Source organism: Nannobrachium achirus (genome assembly GCF_963921795.1).
Source record: "Nannobrachium achirus genome assembly, chromosome: 5".
NCBI classification, from domain to species: Eukaryota; Metazoa; Chordata; class Actinopteri; order Myctophiformes; family Myctophidae; genus Nannobrachium; species Nannobrachium achirus.
Window position 1 is genome coordinate 28,129,855 of NC_137814.1, and position 22,802 is coordinate 28,152,656.

The 22,802-nt window shown below is 41.4% G+C and overlaps 3 protein-coding genes across 3 annotated transcripts; 1 reads left to right on the forward strand and 2 right to left on the reverse strand.

The window, feature by feature from the left end:
- Positions 1-341: 341 nt before the first annotated feature.
- Positions 342-5,745, reverse strand: cldn1 (claudin 1; the record flags this gene model as incomplete). The annotated part of the gene is made up of 4 exons (XM_080725398.1): positions 342-501; positions 1,037-1,121; positions 3,605-3,769; positions 5,523-5,745. 4 exons carry the CDS (start codon positions 5,743-5,745, stop codon positions 342-344), a joined length of 633 nt encoding a protein of 210 aa, XP_080581524.1.
- Positions 5,746-7,149: 1,404 nt separating this feature from the next.
- On the forward strand, positions 7,150-9,849 carry LOC308286025 (uncharacterized protein). Its single transcript, XM_080726989.1, has 2 exons — positions 7,150-7,416; positions 7,587-9,849. Exon 2 carries the CDS (start codon positions 7,592-7,594, stop codon positions 9,164-9,166), a length of 1,575 nt encoding a protein of 524 aa, XP_080583115.1. The 5' UTR covers positions 7,150-7,416; positions 7,587-7,591; the 3' UTR covers positions 9,167-9,849.
- A 1,752-nt stretch (positions 9,850-11,601) lies between these two features.
- LOC308284969 (transcription factor HES-1-B-like) lies at positions 11,602-22,802 on the reverse strand (the record flags this gene model as incomplete). Its single annotated transcript, XM_080725692.1, has 9 exons — positions 11,602-11,624; positions 11,714-11,767; positions 14,085-14,215; positions 16,057-16,132; positions 17,684-17,805; positions 20,077-20,539; positions 21,626-21,713; positions 22,456-22,551; positions 22,695-22,802. The coding sequence occupies 9 exons, from the start codon at positions 22,800-22,802 to the stop codon at positions 11,602-11,604; spliced, it is 1,161 nt and encodes a 386-aa protein (XP_080581818.1).

Sequence of the window (22,802 nt, forward strand, 5' to 3'; positions counted from 1 at the left end):
CATTTTTGAAAAATCTTGAAAGTTTGCGCAAATCTTTGAATATATATATTTTCAAAGCAAACTTTTGTAAATCTTCTGGGGGTCCCTGGAAAAACATATTTTGACATGGGGTTCGCAGCCAAATATTGATTTAGAAGACATTATAGAATCGAGTCAATATATTCAAAGACTTGCACAAATAGATTTTTCAAAAATAGCAGATCTACAAGCACATATAGTGGCACGGCACTCAGTGCGCTATAATTGCATATCTGCTCATTTTGAATAGCTAAAGTATGAAATAATGTTTAAAGTGGTTAAAATCTAAAGCGACACAGATGAGTTACAGGTCTTAAAGGGTTTTAAACGTAGTCCTTCCCAGTGTTGCCTGAGGAGCGGGTCGTGGGATAGTGTGGAGACTTCCCTGAGCCCTTGGAGCAGTTGCAGCAGAGGAAGGCTCCTCCTATGATGATTAAGCAAGCGGAAGCCCAACCTACAAAGAGAGCTGCTCCAAATTCATATCTGTAAACGACAATAAATAGCATTTTAACATTCAGCATTTAAATAACCATGTGTTGGTTAGGGCATTATTAGCTGTGTTTGTGTTCTAACGTTTTACATGTGGAAATTCAACGAATGTGAATAAACTCTATCCACGTTATAAGTTGGTATTCTCTTAAACAATAAATACTATATGATATTATATATACATTTTGTAAATTGAACCCCAGCATCCCTATATTCTGAGGGAAACATTCGCAAAGTAACTAGTAACCAAATCTTTCAAATAATTGTAGTGGAGTAAAATTACAATATTTGGATCCAAGATAGTGGAGTAGAAGTAAAAGTATTGGAAATTGGACATAGGCCTACTCAAGTAAAGTACAAATATCTCAAAAGTGTACTTAAGTACAGTACTTAAGTAAATGCACACCACTGCGTAAGTGCAAAATGGCTGCCGTGTGAATGTGTTCAATTGCACACACAGCTCCATGCACAGACACCCAGTGATTATGTGTGGCTGACCAGATGAAAGGGAACAGAGTGATGACCTCACCTGGCATTTGTAGGAGTGAAGGGGTCATAGAACTGCTGCGCTATTCTGTGACCGTACCAACAGGTCCCCACCAGAGCACACAGACCTGCATGGAAAACACTTTTTAGCATTCACATGATATGACATGGGTGATTATGTACTGTGGGTGGTGATGTACAGCTAGAACGGAATAGAATGTGTGTGTGTGCGTGCGTGCGTGCGTGCGTGCGTGCGTGCGTGCGTGTGTGCGTGCGTGTGTGCGTGTATGTGCGTGCGTGCGCACACGGTGCGCGCTTGCGTCACAGGGCTGTCAAGGAATATATTACTTGACGATTAAATAAATAACTGACAATGATGACTGCTATAATCAAAATACCAGAACACACTGGTGAATTTTTATGAATCAAAACGATTCTGACGATTATGCATTATTATTGTGAATACCGGTACATGAAGTTGACTAGTTAGAAGGACACAATCCATGGGGTATCCTCAAACAGAGCTAAAAGCAACAGAGGTGGCTATTTACATTTGTAAAAGTATCTATAGTGAGTCAGGACTTAATGTGGGACGGGAGACTATTCCAAAATGTAGGGGCAGCGACAGAAAAAGCAGCTTATTAGTCTGGTTAGAGAGGGACTGAAAGGAGCTGTTGAGATGATGAATAGGTTCCCAGATTGCTGTGGAGCTAATCCATGAAGAGCTTTAAAATCAAAAAGTAAAAATGTAAAATGCAACTGGGCTAAAAATGTGTCTTTTCTTTGTTTCAGTCAACATTCTGGCAGCTGCATTTTGAACCATCGATAGGCAAGATACCGGTAGGGTGGGATAAATTCCAAATATAGAGTTAAGGTAATCTAGTGGTGATATAAGCATGGATAACTGCCTCAAGGTCCTCAATGGTAAAATCTACTTTAGGTTGTTATGGTTCTGAGTCGATAAAAGCTGCCCTTCACAACACTACATACCTCTTAATATTCAACGAAGAGTCCAAAAAGACAAACAGGTTCTTGACTGTATTATGCCCATGAACAGACATAGGGCCAAGTGCCGTGGGCAGGGAGGTGATGGAGTTTTATTAGCCTGCTTCTATTTATTACTATTTAATTGAAGAAAATTCCTTGCCATGCAGTGATGTCTTCAAAGCAGTTTAAAATATAGTTTATGAAGCTAGGGTTATCCAGCTGATAGGTATAACTGTGTGTGTGTGTGTGTGTGTGTGTGTGTGTGTGTGTGTGTGTGTGTGTGTGTGTGTGTGTGTGTGTGTGTGCGCGCACACACGCGGATATCCTATCCACTGACCAGTGGTAGGCCAGGCACACACACACACACACGCACGCACGCACGCACGCACGCACGCACGCACGCACGCACGCACACACACACACACACACACACACACACACACACACACACACACACAACCCGGCAGAACCACACACAAATCCCCCCCCCCCCCCCCCCCCCCCCCACACAAAGCAACATTTTAGTTACAAATGTTCGCTTAAAAATGACATATATTCAAAGATTTGCACATGTTTTCACGACTTTTCAAAAATAGCAGATCTACAAGCTCGCAGTGCGGCGCTCGCAGCACGGCACTCTCTGCCGCACCGTGAGCTTGATCTGCTTGGGCCCTAGTAACTCAGTCCCACTTTCCCCCCCCTTGTGACGCCCCTGGTTGTGGCTACCCCGGATTTGAACCCCTGTTTGCTATTCCAAAGTTTAGGGGCTCCCTTCTAATGATGCTAATCCGTACACATTTTATTCAATTAATAAATGTGATCACGACTAGTTTTTGTGGATTTCATAAAAACGTAATCTTTAATAAATGTTGAATAATACATAAGATAAGAACGGAGACTGTGGGCCATAATTCTCTCTCTTAATAACCTTGCCTGTCTGGCTAACAAGTGTGAAATCATGAGATCACAATGCAATGGAAAACAGGTGCATGTAATCACCAAAGAAGTGCATCGTTCATAAAGTTTCACATGGGCCTAACATTGTGTCTCTCCAAGATGTAGTTTAACTGTCAATTAGAGTCAAACCGATATCAGTCTGACCGATAGGATCTGCCATTATTTGCCTTTTTCCCCAATGATAATAATCATAATAATAATAATAATATGTTAGATTTATATATCGCTTTTCTAGGTTCGTAAAGCTGCTTTACGGCCTGGACAGGGTAGTGGTCCAGGCACCTATAGGCTGGTAATCCAGCCCTTGCAGCGTCGCGGGTTCAAGTCCCGATCCTGAAGACCTTTGCTGCGTGACCCCCCCCCCCATCTCTCTCCCCGTTTCCTGTCAGCCTACTATACAGTATACACCTATCAATAAAGGCAGAAAAAGAAGAAAAACAAATAGCTTAAAAAAACAAAAACAAAAGAAGAATCAAGTTCATAAAACACGAATATTTATCAAAGATTAGTAAAAAAAAGGAAAATCTATAAGCTGAAAAGTTCTGCTTGTACATCTGCTATTTGAGAACAAAATACCATTCAACACATCGGTAAACTATAGGACCCAAGAATCTGATCTGCACATTTGAAAACTAACTTTTTGGACCAAGAGTGAGATGACACTGACCTGAGATCAGGAAGAGGATGCCGCCGGTCAGAGCCACCTTGTCCTTCAGCTCGGTGTCCTCTGCCAGGCACGTGGTGCACTTCATGCCCACCGCTGCCACCATGATGGAGATGCCACACAGCATGACAGAGCCCACCATCAGACCTCGTGTGCCTTGTACAATCGCTGGAAACATGGAGAAGTTAGTTAGACAATTCCTCATGTTGACTGTTTTTGAGTTGATTTCATTGATTGGTTAAATGAAACTTTAATCAATAAATGAAGCTAACAACCTTCAAATCGCTATTTTCAAGAATAGAGCTACAAGCTCACAACATGCCACAGTGTGAGCTTCTAGATAAGTTATTTCCCCCATGCTACACCATCACTCAACAACGTAATAGGCTTTAACACAACTATAATAATTTTAACCGTGAGGGATAGTAGTGCTATCTGAGAACAGGCAGCAATGTTGAGATTATGACCTGATTATTTCAGACCCCACCCAGTACCCACCATGTCCCCCACCCTGGCCTGAGGACCAGCTCCTTCCCTCAGGCAGAGAGCCTCAGAGCCACTCAGTGCAGCTCAACTGCTTTAAGAACTCCTTTGTACCGCTGTCCCTCAAAGCCCTAAATGGCAAGCTAACACTGCTCCTTATCTTATGATTCTATGTTGATGTGGCTACCTTACTCTTACTGCACATATTAGGCACATGTTATGATGATACGGTGTGTGTGTGTGTGTGTGTGTGTGTGTGTGTGTGTGTGTGTGTGTGTGTGTGTGTGTGTGTGTGTGTGTGTGTGCGTGCGTGCGTGCGTGCGTGCGTGCGTGCGTGCGTGCGTGCGTGCGTGCGTGCGTGGCCTAGACCATTTTCCTTTAATACAATATAATATCTGAACTAATCTTACTGTGGTATATTTGTCTAGGTCGGAACTGTGCTGTGCTGTATTGCCACTACATTTAATTATGACTTATGTCATTATTGTATTTCAACTTAATGGCAAAATAAAAGATTAACAGTCTGCCAAAGTTCTTCATTATATGCATTGTATAGGGCGGCGGAGGCTCATAAAAACTGGACAGGAATGCAGAAGCCAAAATGAAAGTCCTTCCTGTCAAGGGGTGCAGTAAAACCTTACAGGAGTCATCCATTAATACACCCTAAAATCCTCAGTGTTAATTTATCCATTTGTAACTACAGATGTAACCAAATGGACCCCTATGGGTTCATTTGGTTACATCTGTACAGTACAGTCGAAGTTTAGAGTTAAATTAAAACTTCTCTTCTTTTTTTTTCACTCCATAAAGTTTGATGAAGGGAAGCTGATGTATTATAGATGTATTATTTGCTGTTAATTAAGTAAATGTTTTGCTATGGTGGTCTGGTATAAAACACAACCATATAGGCTATACACACACTGATGAGATGTTCAAACTAGCTGCTACTGCCTGTATTGTTGCTGAATGTATTTTCACCTTAGTTAGGCCTGTCCCAGGCATCTGCCTGACTTGTCTCTACACGCACCCACAATCTTCTGAGTCAGGGGCGACATTCTTTAACCATTTGAAAGTTTGGAATGAAGAAACTAAACAAAACCAAACCAAACTAGACTACAGTACGTAAAACATTGTACATTACAATTTTTACAATTGAAGACTTTAGTGTAGGGCAGCAATTTCTTCAACCTTTTCAGTCTGTGGGACCAAATTCTATTCTGTTTGGTTCCACCCATGATGAGCACAGTTTAACAAAACCAGACACTACAGACAAAACTGTGACAAACTTTGATTCCTGACCCATATCTGAAGATGATGAAACTGCTTTAGGGCTGTATGGCCATAGATAGATAAAATACTCTCACTTTTACTTTGCAAGTCAGTGAGCACATTGAAGGTGTGACAGCAAGCATTGAGTGAAGAAAGTGTGGAGCATTACCTGGCAGCTGCAGCAGTGAATCGTAGACCTTGCATTGGATTTGGCCTGTGCTCTGTGACACACAGGACTTCCACAGGCCTTCGTACATGGCCTGAGCTGTTATAATGTTGTCTCCTGCGTATGATGATGCCTTCCATTCAGCCATGATGGTGGAAGTGATGGCCCCGACGAAGCCCAGGAAGGCCAGCGCAAAGCCAAGAAGCTGCATTCCCGCGTTGGCCATTGTTCTCTGCAGCAAAATAAAATAAAATAAAATCTGAAAAACAAATGAAAACAAATGCTAAAAAAGAATAACTAAAATAAACTTCAGCAACTATATAGAGATATATAAATATAGATAATGAATGAAAGAAAAGCCTTGGTGTGGCTTTAGGAGGCTTTGGGTAGCAGGTCTGGTGCTGCTGTGAAGGTCTTTTCTAGCTGCACATCTTCAGGGAGGGAATTAACCATCACCTGAGGCACAAGGAGGTCCCTGAAACTCCATCACTTCTGCTGGAGGTTAGGAGGACGAGCATGACACCTAGTGGAGGATAGACATTTTATTCTACTACACTACACAGTCTATGCCAGTGGTTCTCAACCTGGCGGGTTGGGCCCCCCAAGGGGGTCCCCAAATTATTTTGGGTGGTCCCCAGATGATTAGTTTAATGTGAACCATTGTTTTCTCACTCAACAGTAAACAAACCAACATACATTATAAGTGTATAGAGGGTATCTGCACATTTCTAAAGTGACAATCTAAGGACTTTTAAGACCCTTTTAATACCTCTAAAATAAAAAAATAAACAGTGACCCTATTGTCAAATATTAGAGGCAGAAATTGTAAAATAGCCAATCTACATGCTCACAACGCCTCGCAACGTGAGCATGTAGATCTGCTATTTTCACAATAGAACATTTTCACAATAGAATCGTGTTGCAATTCCTCAACTCTAGTGCTCGTCAGGGTGAGGGGGTCCCCAGTTAAAATATGATTATTGGTCTATGCCAGTTGTTGTCATGTCAAGGACGCCTACATTGATATGCATTTGGCTGTGGACATCTGAAATGGTTTTGGACCCCACTTTGTAAAATGCTCCTGAGAGTGTACAACTGGAACGATTTCAAATATGGAACACTCCCAGAGTACTATTATCTGCCTATGTACTAGCCTATATAGTATTATGGTAAAGTCTCTCAAAAATATATTTATTTCTGTGGCATTGGGTATAAATGTTAGAAATGTGATGTAGATAGGTATATATACAGATGCTATAGGTTTATTGTTTACCTGGTATCTTACTTTCTTTGAGGCACACTGTTGTCTGCGCTCTAATTACTGTATGTGATCATTTACCTTGTTCATTGACAACAAGAGTTCATGCTTTCTCTGCGTATTCCAATCTCGCAAGTCACACTGGATAGGAATATCTGCTAAATGCCAAATTGTAAAATGTAACTTGTATTAGCTATAATTACTGAAAACTAGTAGGCTACTGTATACTGTATGTAAGGCACAGCGTATTCTCTATACAATTTCATTTCAGTCTCAGCTGACTCCAAAGTACAACCTTCCACCCACATTTATTTTGTTAAACAAATAGTGAGTAATCAAGTTTGAACCTTCATTGAAAGTAAATGAGATCAAGCTCTGTGACATACAACATGAACTGCTAACATACACATACAGTACCATGTATTTACATTGAATCCTGATTGAATTGTTGACTGATACCAGTGTCAACTGATTTTGAGAGCACTCTCTGTTGCGTGGGAATGATTTCAGTCATTCAGACAGTACTGTCCAATGACCAAAGGTTTTCTCTTGTGCAAATTCAGACTTGTTGTTGCATGCAGTGTCATTTGCCTTTAAATCCACCAAGGAGCTGTGGTGCTTGATTCCTGGAACACAGAGGTATGTTGAATTTACATTATTTAGCAGAAAATGCAATTGTGAGTTTTCATGAACTTTAACAATTCCTCCCTGTCAGCATGTATAAATATCAAATAAGAATATTAATTAATGACGATTTTGTGTATTGTTATTTGTTTCCTAATCTACAAAGGTTTCCATTATTTTCACAGTGAGAATGGACAGACAAATCAGTGTCACACTTGGTCTGATGCTACTTGTCTGTTTCCAAAGCAACACAGCATCACAAACGCCCTGCCCGAGCAGATGCCAGTGTTTCACGCCTGCCAAGGTGTTATGCTCTGACGACCGCATGACATCTTTACCCAAGGACATCTCCGGGCAGGTCAAGGACTTCATAGTCATGACAACGTCTCTGTTATACCTATTCCCGAACACCTTAGAGGAGGCCCCCCAACTTTCCAGGCTTGTTTTCTTAAACAATGGCCTCCGGGACATCCACGCCAGTGCCTTTGTGCTTCTCACTGACCTAAAGGAGCTGGAGGTCAGTGGGAACCCCTTGTTGGAGAAGCTGTATCAGGGAACCTTTGCCAAGCAGGAAAACCTCACTAAACTGGTGCTCAACTTCAACCGCTTCAAGAAGGTGCTTCCCGGCATGTTCAACTCCCTCAGCAAGCTGGAGATCCTGCAGATGAGGGGTAACAGCATCTCTTTCCTGCCTACGCTTGTCTTCCAACACCTCCAGAACCTCCGCTTTCTGGACCTGTCCAACAATGTGCTCCAGGAAGTGGGGAGGGAGAGTCTCTCTGGCATGGACAAGCTTGAGACCTTCCGACTTAACTACAATATGATCAGCGGCCTTTCTGAAGACACTTTCCACAATGTTTCCCAACTGAGGGAGCTTAGTTTGGAGGGGAACAAGATATCAGACTTTCCTTCTGGCATCTTTTCGGCACTCACACGGTTAGAGGTGCTGAATCTCCGCGCCAACCTGCTCTCTAGCTTCAACGCTGAAGTCTTTGGGATCGTTCCCTCGAGCTTAAAGGAATTGACACTAACAGGCAACAGACTGTTGGAGCTATCCTCTCATTCCCTTGGCAGTCTGACCTCTCTCACTCAGCTTAGACTGTCATCTAACCAGCTCTCCGAGCTTCCTGTGGACGTTTTTAAAAACCTTACAGCTTTGGAGGGCCTTGACCTGTCTGAGAACCAGCTGACCTCACTGCCGGAAAAGATCTTCCACCAGCTCCACAATGTCAAGTCGATCCACCTGCAACGGAACAACCTGAGCGAGGTGCACGCCAAGATGTTTGAGGACCAGCTCTTACTGCAGCAGCTTTACCTGTCAGACAACCGGCTTCAGACACTACCCCAAGGCTTGTTTGAACCCTTCATCTTCCAGCACATAGTGAGACTGCATGGAAACCCCTGGAACTGTGACTGTCACGTGTGGTACATGCACGACTGGCTACAGAAACATGGTATGGACAACATGGAAGAGCCTGACAGTGTGACCTGCAAAGGCCCTGGGACATTGAGAGGGAAGGCAGTAGCCTCCATTGACAAGGACAAGCTGGTGTGTCAAATATCGCAGGATGGGATACCAAACATTAACAGTTGTACTCTGCAAGCGGCAGACGACACTGTGATTATCAAGTGCAAAGTGACTACGTGTTCCCAATTGAAAGTGAAGGTACAGTTTGAAGATGAGGATGATGGAAGTGTGTCTGAGAATGTTGTGGGTAATGTGTGGCCAGAGCATTTGCAATGTAATAATGAGACAAGTCGATAAGACTCGATTCCAACCCTGTTAATCCTATAAGACTGACTTTCTCAGTGCCACAGACTTTGCTCTGTGTGCCAATATGCTTTACTGTAAGAAAGACTTCCCCTTTGTTTATACGTACATTTGGTGCTTGTTCATGGAAAACACAGTTCTATCATACTGTATGTTCTCTAGTCACAGTCAATACTACAAACAGATCTTTAACTGAGCAGCTGATAACAAGGAGACAAACTGTATAGCCTGCATGCAGGTCAAAGATAATGAGGGTGGATGAACTCATTTTTTCCCCTAAGGATCAAAGCTCAACCTGATAGTTTACAGCGTCATTAGATGGAACTACAGCTGGTTTGCTAATAATTTACATAAAAGATTGACTGGCTGTAGTATGTTTAATTACCAGAAGATGACTCTGGTTCCCTTCTGTGAGTAATGGGCAATGTACGGTATGTCAATGGACATGGTATACAACTCCAACAGGCTTATGGATGTCTTGGTATAATGTGGCATAATGACCATTATGATTTTCTTTTATTCCATTGTTCAGATCAATATTACATAAAAGCTATAAACAAGGAAATACAAAGCTGACCTCCTAGCCTTCAAAACTGCTCAAAACTCACATCTTGAGACTTGCTTTACCCTTTTAGACACAATTGTATTCTTTAATGTAATAAAGTTTATTACCTTTTCTTGCAAGTAAAGTGACTTTGAGTACTTATATAAATATGTGGATTATTATTATTATTGTAATTATTATTGTTTTACAAATGTAATTTTAAACATCGACCCTTCAATCCAAAGGTTTTCAGATGTTTGGGACAAAGAAGCAATGGTGGAAAATAATTAAAGTACATTTACTCACTTTTACTACATCTTGGAGACAAATACTTTTTCCTCCAGTACAATTATTTGAAAAATCACACCCGTGTGCAGGGTTGTTAGGGTTACTTTTAAAAAGGAATCCCCTACAGTTACAAGTTACTTGCAAAGAAAATGTAGTCAGTAACGTAATCTGATTATCACAATTTAAAAAGTAACTGCCAGTTACTTTCAGTTACTTTTGGATTACTTTTTAGCAAAACTCTATTTAATTAAATAAAACAAGTTTTACCATTGATAACTAGACAAGAATATTGAGCCTATGAAATTAGGAAAAGGACAACAGAATTTTACTTAGACAAAGTGGCAGTACTTTACGTTGATTCGACTTGATTATTTTATTGTTTGGCGTTATAACTTATTTGTAAAATTGATGAGGGCAAGGGGAGAATGTAATCCAGCATGTAACCCCCATCATTCAGATCCGTTACTGTAATCCAGATTACACATTTTAAAATGTAACCTGAGACTTTACAAGTTACCAGTTTTTTGTAATCTGATTACGTAATCCCGTTACATGTAATCCGTTACTTAACAACCCTGCCCGTGTGAAGTGGAGCTGTGTGTGTGTGTGTGTGTGTGTGTGTGTGTGTGTGTGTGTGTGTGTAGATCATGTGTACCGATTTTTGTGACATTTGAAGAAAATATGTAGGAAAAGGAGCAAAAAGTGTGTTTTGGAGAAAGTTCAAGATGGCGGAAAATCTATCCTGGCGCAAATGGGCGTGGCCTATATGGGGAGATGCGTCTTGACCCAAGGAATCCAGGGAAAAAAGAATTTTAATTTTCCGATCTACGGTTCAAGAGTTACGGGGCAAAACGTAAAGTGGGCCGTTATAGCGCCACCATGAGGCCGAGTGATGTAATTATTTTTCGATTCATTCTTAAAATCATTATGAATCTCCTCTCCGAGGTTTGAAACTGTAGCTCCTATGGTTTACGAGAGAAAAATACTTGAAAGTGATTTCTTGCATTGTCCCATTATAAGTCAATGGGGACAATTAAGCGTTGTTTTTTGCCGATTACGTCGGCATGGTAAGGCGGATCGGAACGAAAGGTAATAGAACACCATTCCCGGCCGAGCCGCACATTTTGATGTATATATTGCGCGAGTGGCGTAAATGGTGCGGCACTAGTTACGCGCCGAAGTCAGGCTACATACACACAGACACACAGACAGACACACACACACAGACACACACACAGACCCACACAGCCACGTATAGGGAGCTGCACACAGCTCCAAAAATGGAGTTAGTTACTTTGAAGATAAATATTAACAAAACATACATTTAGCCCTATCTTATTCTATGGCTAATTGTGAGCTTGTAGATCTGCTATATTTTAAACATTCTTAAAATGCTTATTCCACATAATGACAACTTTTACTTTTGGTACTGTCTGCAAGTGTACTTTTACTGAAGTAAAAGTCCCCAAATACAGAACATTTTACTTGCATGTAACAGAGTCTTTTTACAATGTGATATTGATAATTTTACGTAAGTAACAACTAAATCAGAGTTTTCCTCCACCACTGCAAACAAGGTGTCCAATGAGACTTGTCTTCACACCCCACTGCTCCTGAACACTGAGACGGGTGATAAAGACAGAAGGATGGGGTGGAGGGGGGGGAGGGCAGACACACAGATGGCAACACCTTGAATACAGCACTCTGACCCCGCACTCTGTAAAGGTCAAAGGCCAGCGGGTCGATTGGGTCCTTGGTCCGAGCTGAATGACACATCACAGCTCACATGACAAAAAGTGTATGGTCTGCCAAAGTTTGGAGAGATGGATTTAAAGTGGGGTAATCCTCACTTGACCAAAACTATGGGACAAACAGAACGTCTCAAGTGGATGAGTGATGTTACCATACAGATGTATGGTATCCAATATAGGAATATTAATGCGGAGGCTATAGTAACAGACAGACAGACATTGATTCCTGCGTGAGGACATTCAGGTTTCCCAGCAGCACTTCAGCTACAGTATAGCATGAAATTCAGGACAGATATGATGTACATTGTACAGTGTTGGCCAGCTACACATTGGGGAGGATATGGATAAATGTATGTACCGGTATACACTACAGTCACTCTAGAGTGTATAAAGAGCAATATACAATCTATCAACAGTGAAACATTTACAGCGATTACTCTAAGCAGGCCTCTGATTATTGTGTATATCCCATGAGCCAGAGTGAGTGAGCAGACACTTGAGACTTGGTATCTATAAAATATAGGTTTAAAGTGGTTATATTTTGCTGGGAACTATGGCGTCTTGGTTATGTAGCTTAATAATTCCAGCATAAAGGAATGACAGTCACTCTGTCTTGTGCCGAGGGATGATGAGTCTGTGGCTTAAGGTTCTCCTCAACCCTGCTACCTCATCATAGAGAGAGTGGGAGGGGTTCATCAGGCAATCAAAACCATGAGAAGAAGTTGTCTCATTCTGTAAAATAAATTATTGTAAAGTGTTAGTGTTAGCAACTGGTGGGTAGCAATGGCGTTTTGTCAAGTGATTTATGTAAACTCAATACCTTATTGGCCAGTTACTTTGCCTCAAGAACAGATTTTTAGAATTAGCTCTTTTTGTTGTAGACATTGGCTGTAATGATTTACTTCTGATTCATCCATTTCCATTGCACCAAATGCAACATGACCTGAATAACCACACATTAATATTAATATTAAGCTCAACAATAATCACTGACCACATGTGGATTGTTAGTTTTACTCCTACTGGAATTTGAATCTGGGTCTCCCGCAGTGGTGGAAAGTAACTATAAGTACATTTACTTAAGTACCGTAGTTAAGTAAAATGTTGAGGTATTTGTACTATATATTTCCAATTTACTATACTTTTACTTCTACTCCACTACATCTTGTATGCAAACATTGTACATTTACTCCATTACAATTATTTGAGAACTTTAGTTACTATAGTTACTTTGTAGATTGTGATTATCATTACATAACATAAATAAACCAATTCATCCCTATATACATTTTGGCCATTTGAAAATAGCAGATCTACACGCTCACAATGCGTTGAAATTCTGCATAAGGAGTATTTTACTTTTGGGACTTCAAGTACATTTTGATACCAATACTTCCATACTTTTGAATTCTGGACTTTTACTTATTAGTATTGCAATATTGATACTTTTACTTAAGTAAAACATTTGAGTACTTTTTCCACCAATGGTCTCCCGTGTAGGAGACCAAATATCTGCTGCTCACTCCTAAGGGAACGTACCCCTAATTGATGAGGGAGGATGTGTGCTTATGAGCTTTATGAAGGAGGGCTACTTATGAAAGAGGCCTACTTGGTTAAACAATTCTCAATGGAAGAGTAGGGATACCACCTCCAACTACTGCAGATGTACTAGATCACTGGTTCCCAAACAATGGGTCGGGACCCATTTGTGGGTCGTGGACACATCTTTATGGGTCCCTTTTGTTTTTGTTTCCTGCATTTTTCCTGCAATTATTATTATTTCAAAAACATTTTCAAAAAACATTCACAAAAAAGCAAATATTTTCATGAATTCCAAACAAATTCAATACATTTTTTCAGTAATTTTGACAAAGAAATCAAAGAAGAATCTAAGAAATTCCATAAATTAGAACACAAATCGAACACAAATTAACAACAGCAGATCTACAAGCTATCTACAAGATCTACAATATAGTTCTCTACTGTTTAAAGTGACATGGTGACATTGGTTGTTTAAAATAAGCTCTGGATTGCTGCTTTAACATCAGCCCAAATCACTTTCTGATATCCATCATTCCCAATTACTATTAGTGGCTGGCAGATTTACAGCAACAGGGTGTGAGTGTTGTCCTGTGAAGCACCTCTTAACCCCCTGCCCAGACCCCATCTCTCTGTTCCACTTAAGTTCAGTCAGGGCCGTTAGAGCCAAGCCACCATGCCTCACACAGCTCTTCCTCATTTTGGGAAGGCATTAAGGAGGTGGGGAGACATTATCTAGTGGCGCACACACAATGTCCAGATGACACAAAAGCACAGGGATGTTTCCCACAGAGTTTAGGATAGCCAGCTAGAGGAGAGAGGCTGTGAGGGCAGGGTTCAAGGGACAAAGGGGACAGGGTCATCCGAGATTCACTGCTCAGCAGGGTGAAGAGGAGAGACTCAGAAAAGATGATGTGTAATCTGAACAAGAAGTGTGGATGAAATCTAAACGTCATATTTGTTATGCATTGCAGCGATACCATTCAGCATGACGTACCATATTAAAATGACATGGTGTCTAATGATGGCGTGGAGGTACTTCTTAGGCCTACTGGCACATTACAATCGATGCCGAGCGGTCCAGCGGTTTGTGAGATTAGCTCCAAACACACACGCATGCAAGCACGCACGCACGCACGCACGCACGCACGCACACACGCACGCACGGACAAACCGTGCTCTTATACATTATACCTACAGAGTCACAAGATTCATTTGGATTTCTGCCTCTAGTTTGCAGGAAAACATTATGGAAAGGGGAAATAAATTGTATAACTGATATAATTCCTCTACTCTCTTTCAGTTAGCCTCAAGCAGGTTCAGTCAATCGTGAAAAAAAAGTGATCAATATAGATCCCTATTGTGTGAAAGGTGTTGATTAGATCCCTCACTGCAAATGAGAGTGAGATACACACACATGCTCATCAACACGACCCATTATCTGAAGGGTACAAATGGCCTTTTTGCACTCCTGACAAGGCATGCTTATACACAAGGGTCAATATTTATCCCTCAATGCACTCAGGCTAATAATGAGTGCCCTGAAGACCAAATTAAGAACAGCTGACCTGATGTTGGTGTTAAGTGGATAGCGAGACGTCAGTAAAATGGTAATCTTTTATCACTCTGCTGCACTTCCCTTTGTTTGGCCATTCCCCATTGGAGGATAATAAGAGGCTATAAGCTCCTTATCATCAAACTACAATTATTGGGGATGAATCAGCAACTATGGTCCCAGGGACCCTGCTCTTAAAACAGTGATCCGGGTTTTGTTTGCAACCCTCCAGATGGAGAGGTCTTAATATGGTGATCATTGTATATCACCAAGCATTATGGTGAAAGGTTGGTGGGAAATTTGGTACTTGGTTGTTCCAGAACAATGAAAAACAACAACTAACTAGTCTTCCTCCACCCCATTGGTTCTCAGCGACCCCCAGAGGTCCTTGCTGGGGTTTCAGTGGGACCCCATCTAAATGACAGTAGTTAGGAAACAAATATTGCCATTTCATTATTCCGATGGTCTAGCTATTATTCCAGCTGTGCTGCTTTAGAATCATCCCCAGGTGCTATACGTGGTCAGTGATTATTGGTGAGCTTAAAGGAGCTATAGTCAACTTTTTCTTGTAAAACGGATGCTAAAATAAAAATAATGTTTAGAAAATATTTTATAAAAAAATAAGCTTCATATATGTGTTTCTATTAAAAAATGACCACACAAAGCGTAAAATAATGATAAAATAATCATTTTGGCCATTGTCAGACCGACACTTTGTTTACATTCTAGTCTATAGACTAGGATGTAAACAAAGTGTCAGCCCTACAATGAAAAAGTTGACAATAGCTCCTTTAATATTAAAGGTTATTCAGTTCATGTTGCAGTGGAAATGGATGAATCAGTAAATTGTTACAGTCAATGTTTTACATTTACAACGAAAAGAGCTCCTTCTTTTGAGGCAATCTGTTCATTTGTACTCCCTCAGAGTTAAATGAACACTGAGAATATTATGGTGTAGATTGGGCAGGGATAAGAACTCGATTGGTATCAAACTGGGGGTACCTTGAAATTGGGTTGAGAATCACTGTCATGAAACTGTACTGTCATGAAACCCACATCTTCCCTCTGGGGAGTACAAAACAGGCTAGAGTACTGAAGCGACGACTGAGTGTGAATGAGTTGTGTAAACGTATCCTTACACAGAGAACATCCTTCAAGCATAACGTCTACAGTTAACAAGACAGGGAGTATGACGGCTCCACTCTACCTGTCTGGAGCTGGCACACTCTCAGTAGGGGAAGTGACTGGCAGAGTGGGGCAGGCCGTCAGCCACTGAGCCTCACCTGGGGGTGATTCAGGAACCCTGTGGGGAAACTGAAATCCCACTCTCTATTCTCCTCCAGTGAGCAACTGTTTGTTTGGTTTCCTGCCTTTATCAGTTATATACTCCCAAACACACACGGCACACTCAACTCATCCATACATTGCAGACACTATAGTGCATGATACTTAACATTAATTCACATGGGCATGTGCCTGCTGTCCTACAGGCGTATACCACATAGGCTCAGTGTAGCCTGACAACCTGTCGCTGGTTCGAGTCCTGATCTCGGCTACCTTTACTGCGTGTCACTCCTCCCCATTTCCTGTCTAAAACTCATAAACATATCTTAAAAAAAAGAAGAAAAAAAACATGTATTATTAACATGAACATGAACATGAACATGAACATTATTAACATTTATTAACATCATTGTTGTTTATGTTAATGTCTATTTAACTTATGGCATTTAATTTCAATTACTTCTTTCTTTTGCATTTTACTTATGTGTGGACCATAATACTCATCTACTTTCATGCTTTTAGTGACAACTATATTATACACTCTTTAAACATTAAAGAAGTCATATTGTAATTAAGTAAGTGTAGTAGCATTTTACCTAAGAGACGGGAAACTTAAAAAATTGCACTTGCTGCCATCATTTCCATTAGTAAAAGTCATGGCATATTTTCCCAAGTGTGACGTCACACATACATCCTTGCTGTTAGGAGCACATGTTGTAATGGCCCCTGTTAAACAACATACTACAGTGCAAATACAGATATCTTATATGGCAAACCACCCAATGAAGAGAAGCAGGGGCTGTGAAATAATTAAAAACAAATGGATTTGATGGGTAAAAAGTAACTATTAACATCCATCCCTCTTAGATGCTGGGGAAGAATTTCACATTTCTGAAAGTGTTTCAAACCAGCAGAGCAGCCTCCCACTGGCAGAAACAGAACACACATATATATACCACATGCACTCATCAGGTATCCTGTGTTTTTGTTTTTGACGTGTTAATAACATGGTCCTGTTCAGAAGGCCTCATGGGCAGATGGCCAAATGTTGGGCAGGAGGAACGTGAGATTCCCCCTGCCCACCCCTCTGACAACCAACCCAACATCTCCTTTGAAGTGTTGATGGAGTGCCGCAGTTATTTGGTTAAACAGATACCGCCATCGACGCAGTGGCGCGGGTCTGCAGTCGTAAATCCCGCGACTTCTGTGTTATCACGCCATGCTGACACGGCGCTCACCCCGACAACTGTGTGCGCTCCAGCATTTTGTGTCCCTCGTTGCAAAAACAACCTGCTAAATCAAAAACCAATGAATTGGAGCCGACAAACCGTGAATGCCCCTCATTCAACGTATAATCCATGCATTAGCCTTGATGTGAACTACCGCCGACGAGTCCGACCCCCATTAAACATCATAACAACCCTAAGAACAATACCGGCCGGATTCACTGCAGAGATGCTGGCGGATGGGGTTTCCGGTGTGTGTCACAAGGAGATGAAGCCCATAGCAGGGATGCTGTCAGTGTTGTCACTGTCTTTGTGGGGACTGACCATCAATCATGGAGCACAGTGACATGAGGGGGGCATCCAGTCTGCTCTCTTTTCTCCTGGCCCTCAGCACGTTCCGTGTTCGCCATCCTCCCTTTTGAAAGGTTTTGGGAAAATAGTGGATGCTGTGATTAGGGGGATGGGAAAGAATGAGAGCAAAGAGGGTGGGAGGTGCAAACGCTGGTAAACAGAACATATTATTTCCTCACGAATGAGGCTCATCTGCTCAAGCTGCCCCATCCAAAAACCACTTCAAGTTCCCCATTGTGCGTCGCATGGCTATAGATTATCCCACAAGCGATGGACAGAAGCAACCTCTCTCCTCATCACCAAAGACCATGGCCTGGTCTGAAGAGTTCTCCTGAAGCCTCCAGACCAAGACCTTTGGGAGTCCTCAACAATAAGCCTTCTATGGTGTGGTGAAACTGACAGCATGGTCCTCCCCCTCCGGCCCATTAAAGCTCTTCCTGGATAAACAAGGGGAAGGTTCTTTATGGAGATGGAGAGGGCCACAAAGAGAGGAGCCATTGAGCCACTGAGGGGCCAGCCATTGTTTTTGTGTTTCGGGGGCCCTTCTCAAAAGCTGCCCAGATAGCGTTGCGTCTATTTTGTCTTTCTGGCGCTCTCTCGTTGGCAGTCTGCTCTCTTTTCGGCAAAAAACAGAGATGTAAAGTTAATTGACTGTATCGTTTGCACACGGCAAGGAGTATTCATTAGCGTTGTTTGTTACTGAGTAGTACTGTATGTGTCAAAGATTAACTTGAAAAAGATAAAAGAAAACATTTGGGACATGCCACTATACCGTAAATCATAGGTTGAGGCTAGTGGTGATGTTTTGTTCAGTTCTTTTATTAACAAGATTTAAAACTCACTGCGGTTTCTAATCCTATGAACAAATGATTTAAATCCCATGAATAACAAATCGGCAATAACCAACTGGTCATGGATTGTGCAATGGTGTTTTCCTGTGGAGGCATCGGTATTCGATGCTGTCAAAGGGAAGCCACATGCTATGTGCTAATGGGTTGCGAGGTTTGTTGATGGTTTGCCAGATTTAGGGCTCCATGCTGTTGGAGCTGCTCTGTCCTGTGAGTCTGAATCCGAGGGCACCTGTGACCTCTGATCCAGCTTTCCCTGCGGCCTGCTGTGTGAGCACCATGTTTTGGACACACGCTGGGGCTCTGAGGCCTTTAACTGTCCGCAAAGTGGACAGCGGTGTGGCTTGGGGTGCGACTACACTACGCTCACAGCCGACTGCTGCTGTTAAGCCCATGGGATCCAATGTGCAAACACACACTTCCTGTGTGAAAATCATAAGTGGATGCAAATCCCTTTTAATTAGATTTCCAGTTAGCTTTGCGACGCTTGAGGAAAGGATTAGATCATTTCAAATTTAAAATGCGTATTTAAGGCTGGGGAAATCCATGCAAGGAAAAAAGGTTACTTTGCAGTCTGCACGTAGGTCTATAAATCACAGACTTAAGTAGATGGTGTATTAAGTTCCAATCTTCCTATCGCCCTTTCCTTAAGTTCATATACAGTACGTGAACATATCGTCGTTGTCGGGTGGAAACCTTGTATGTCCAAAACCGTTTGTTTTGTATTTATAATTTTAAAAATGATTAAACTAGTGAAAATAGCAGATCTACAAGCACACAACAACTCGCGGTGCGAGGCGTTGTGTGCTTGTAGATCTGCTATTTTCCCTAGTTTTGTGCAACGGTCTTGTGTGGTGAAGCAGGGTTTTACTGTACTGTTTTACTGTACGGAAAAAACATTTGAAACCTGGAGATACGAGGTTTCTGCCCAACAGTGACGATATATTTGTACATAATTTGTCAAAAGGATAAAACACAAGAAAAGCTTAAGAGTTTATTTGTGGTGTGCACGCTCATTATATCAGCAGAACCTCCCGTCAAGGAAAGCAAACAGGTTTGCATGTGTGGGACAGACCTGGCCCACCTTCCTCGCCGGGCTGGCTGATGTTGGGCTCAGTATAGTGTTCTCATGACCTCTGATGTTCCTTACCTCATAAGAGTTATTTAAAACGTTTGCATTCACAGCACTTTTACACATGTGTGCCGACACCAGTGGGATACACTTGATTTTGATCTGACAAAGGTGACACTGTGTCAAAAGTAGTATCAAACATATCAGAAAGATTTTATTAACAACAACATGAAAATATTTAAGAGCTTTTTAAAGAAATGTTATACACCACAATAAGTACAGTTTATCAAAGACACAGAGACCATGTCACTTTAGAAACAAAAGTAATTGCATGTAAACATCACTGTCAAGTATTTCGAACCCCGAGGCCAACAGAAAATATACAAAAATAATACTCTTTTTGTTGAATTGTCCCTTTTCCCCCCCGAAACCTGTTGATTCCCTACCACGGTCTCCACACTGAATCTGAGATGACTGGAGGAGCCACAACAGGTGACATGGCCGACACCAATGCAGGATGACAGTTTTGCAAGCTCAGGGGCGCAAGTGCTGTGCTGGGAATGAGGAATGCGAATTGTCCTTGGGTGGTTGGTACAACCTGGAGTCCACCGTACAGCTTGACCGCTTCGGGAGAGATGTTCATTACTGGACCACCTTTAGCCACGTTCACCTGTTGCACACTGGCCTGTCCGGATGCTGATGGATGTGATGTGTATATGGGCACCTGCCGCTGAGAGCTGAAGTTCACAACGTTGATTTGCGACACGCAGGTGGCCAGGTGGCCAAGGAGCCGGGTCCTTATCTCTGCGTTCACCCCCTCACACGTTGACAGAAAACGGGTGACTTCTCCGACACACTCGCTGAACCCCGCTCTGTATTTGCCCATGGCGCCTGGATTCGTGTTTACAGCTGTTGACAAAACCGGAACAGATTCCATTATGTTATGGTATTGTGTGTCATGATGACTGACACGATGTCCATTCAGAATAGTTGTTTAGTAAGGAGGTCTGTGTAATCAATTTTGAGGGGCAACATAGTTTAGGTCACTGATTCTCAATGTGGGGTCCAGAGACCCCTAGGGGTCCTTAAGGGGGCTCCAGGGGGTCTCCAGAAAAATTAGGAATAGTTTAAGCACTTTAGCTGAATTTATTTTTCAGCTATTCAAAATGAGCCAGGGGGGGAGGGTGGGTTTGTGGCAAAGATCCTTTCAAATGGGGGTCTGTGGCCAAATTCATATCAATATGGGGGTCCTTGATATGAAAATATTTGAGAACCACATGCAGGTCTAAGTAGACTATAGTCTAAATTAGAGAAGGTAGGGAGTAGGGACTGCATGGTGCTAAAGTTGAAGCTTTAACATAACGTAACTTAAAGGAGGACTTCACCACTTTTCAACCTATCTTCATATAATTGGTCCTCACTAAAACAATTGTTTTTTTTTTCCTCAGAGGAGGGTTGTGGGCAGGTCATAAACCCATCGTCTTTTGACATCATCGATTGGGAATCCAAGCTAATAGAAAATGCAGGCTTTCTATTCCTGAAAAGTTGCAATGTTAAAGTGGAAGCCATTGTTCTCGCGATAATACAAATCTAAATATTATTTTCAAAAATATTGATTAATTTTCTTTTTTTTTGGAAAATGATGATGTCACAAGACTATGGATTTCTGAACTTCCCACAGCTCTCCTAAAAGACTTGGACCGAGTAGAAAAAAATTGTTCTGTTTTATTATGAACATTAGTGAGGACCTATTATATGAAGATGGGTTGAAAAGTGGCAAAGTCCTCCTTTAAGTTAAATTGATTTCTCCATTCTGCAAAAATGTTGCTTGCCAAAAGAAATAGCCTACAAACATTGTGGACAACGGACACATGCACATGGCTATTTTTGGCCTGTGACACCATGGTACAATGAATCATAAATCAGGCTTAAGTTATAGGCTGCTTTAGTTATCATTAATATACTGTATATGCGCTGTGTGTAGCAGTTACATACCAGTAATTTGGAGACGCTGCAGGTTCCTGAGGTGCTTGACTGTCATCTCCAGGATGTCTGCTTTCTCCAGTTTGGAATGTCTTGAGCTCTACAACATTAAGAAAATAGGATTTAGTTCCTAAATTAGATGACCCACTGTCTGGTAAACACATCACATAATACTCTCATAAGATCAGCAATAACATGATACCATGAGACTTTGATTTTGATAAGGTCCTGTGTGTTAAGGACCTTTAAAAGGTGCCTTTATAATAATATTAATGGTAATCTAGAGCACTTTAGTTGTTGTTGGGTATTTTTTGTCACTGTTTGCACATGTATATTAGGCTACATTTGTTTACCCATCCCTAATAAGAGTAGTAAAATATGTCATTCTTCATGTCTTTATTCACAAAACGGATGGGGGTGTTTCATTGAATTCCATGAATTCAATGGAGTTTTTAGGATATGAACCATCTGTTTTGGGATTAAATGTGAACCCTTTGGGTTCTCTTACAGTGATTCCCAAACTTTTTAGCTTGTGACCCAAAAGAGAGATCAGATGTTTGCCCGGGACCCAAACTAGTGAAAACAGCAGATATACAAGCTCACAAAGCATTAATTGCTTGGGTGCTTGTATGGCTATATTTTCACTACTTCTTAAACATTTGTTTTATAATTAATGGAATTTCTTTGATTTTTCTGGTATTATGATTTTATTCATGAAAATCTCAGCTTTTTGTGTTTTGTTTTTTGAAAATGTTCTGAAATAATAATAATTAAAACACATATGGGTAATATAGGAAACAAAAAAATTGAGTGGTGATCTATTATCTAACTCGCCTACTCACATCTTTCTTAAGAGCATCCAGGATGAGAGTCTTCAGCTGGCCCAGGCTCTCATTGATGCGTGCACGTCTCCTTTTTTCCATAATTGGTTTGGAAGACTTTCAAGAGAGAGAAACAGGTCCTTTAAAGATTTGAAGTTTTCACATTTAATTTAAATAACGACTTAAAGACACAGCTGTGAATAAAAAATAAACTGTTTGTGTGTTATTAGGCTATTAGAAAAATGGAAATATTAATATACCTTTCTATGCTCAGACGTAGTCCTGGCTTTCTCGGGTGTTGAGTCGAGGCTGGCCGGAGTCGCAGCGACGGAAGATGGGGACGTCCTTTCAAAAGTACCGGCCGGCAT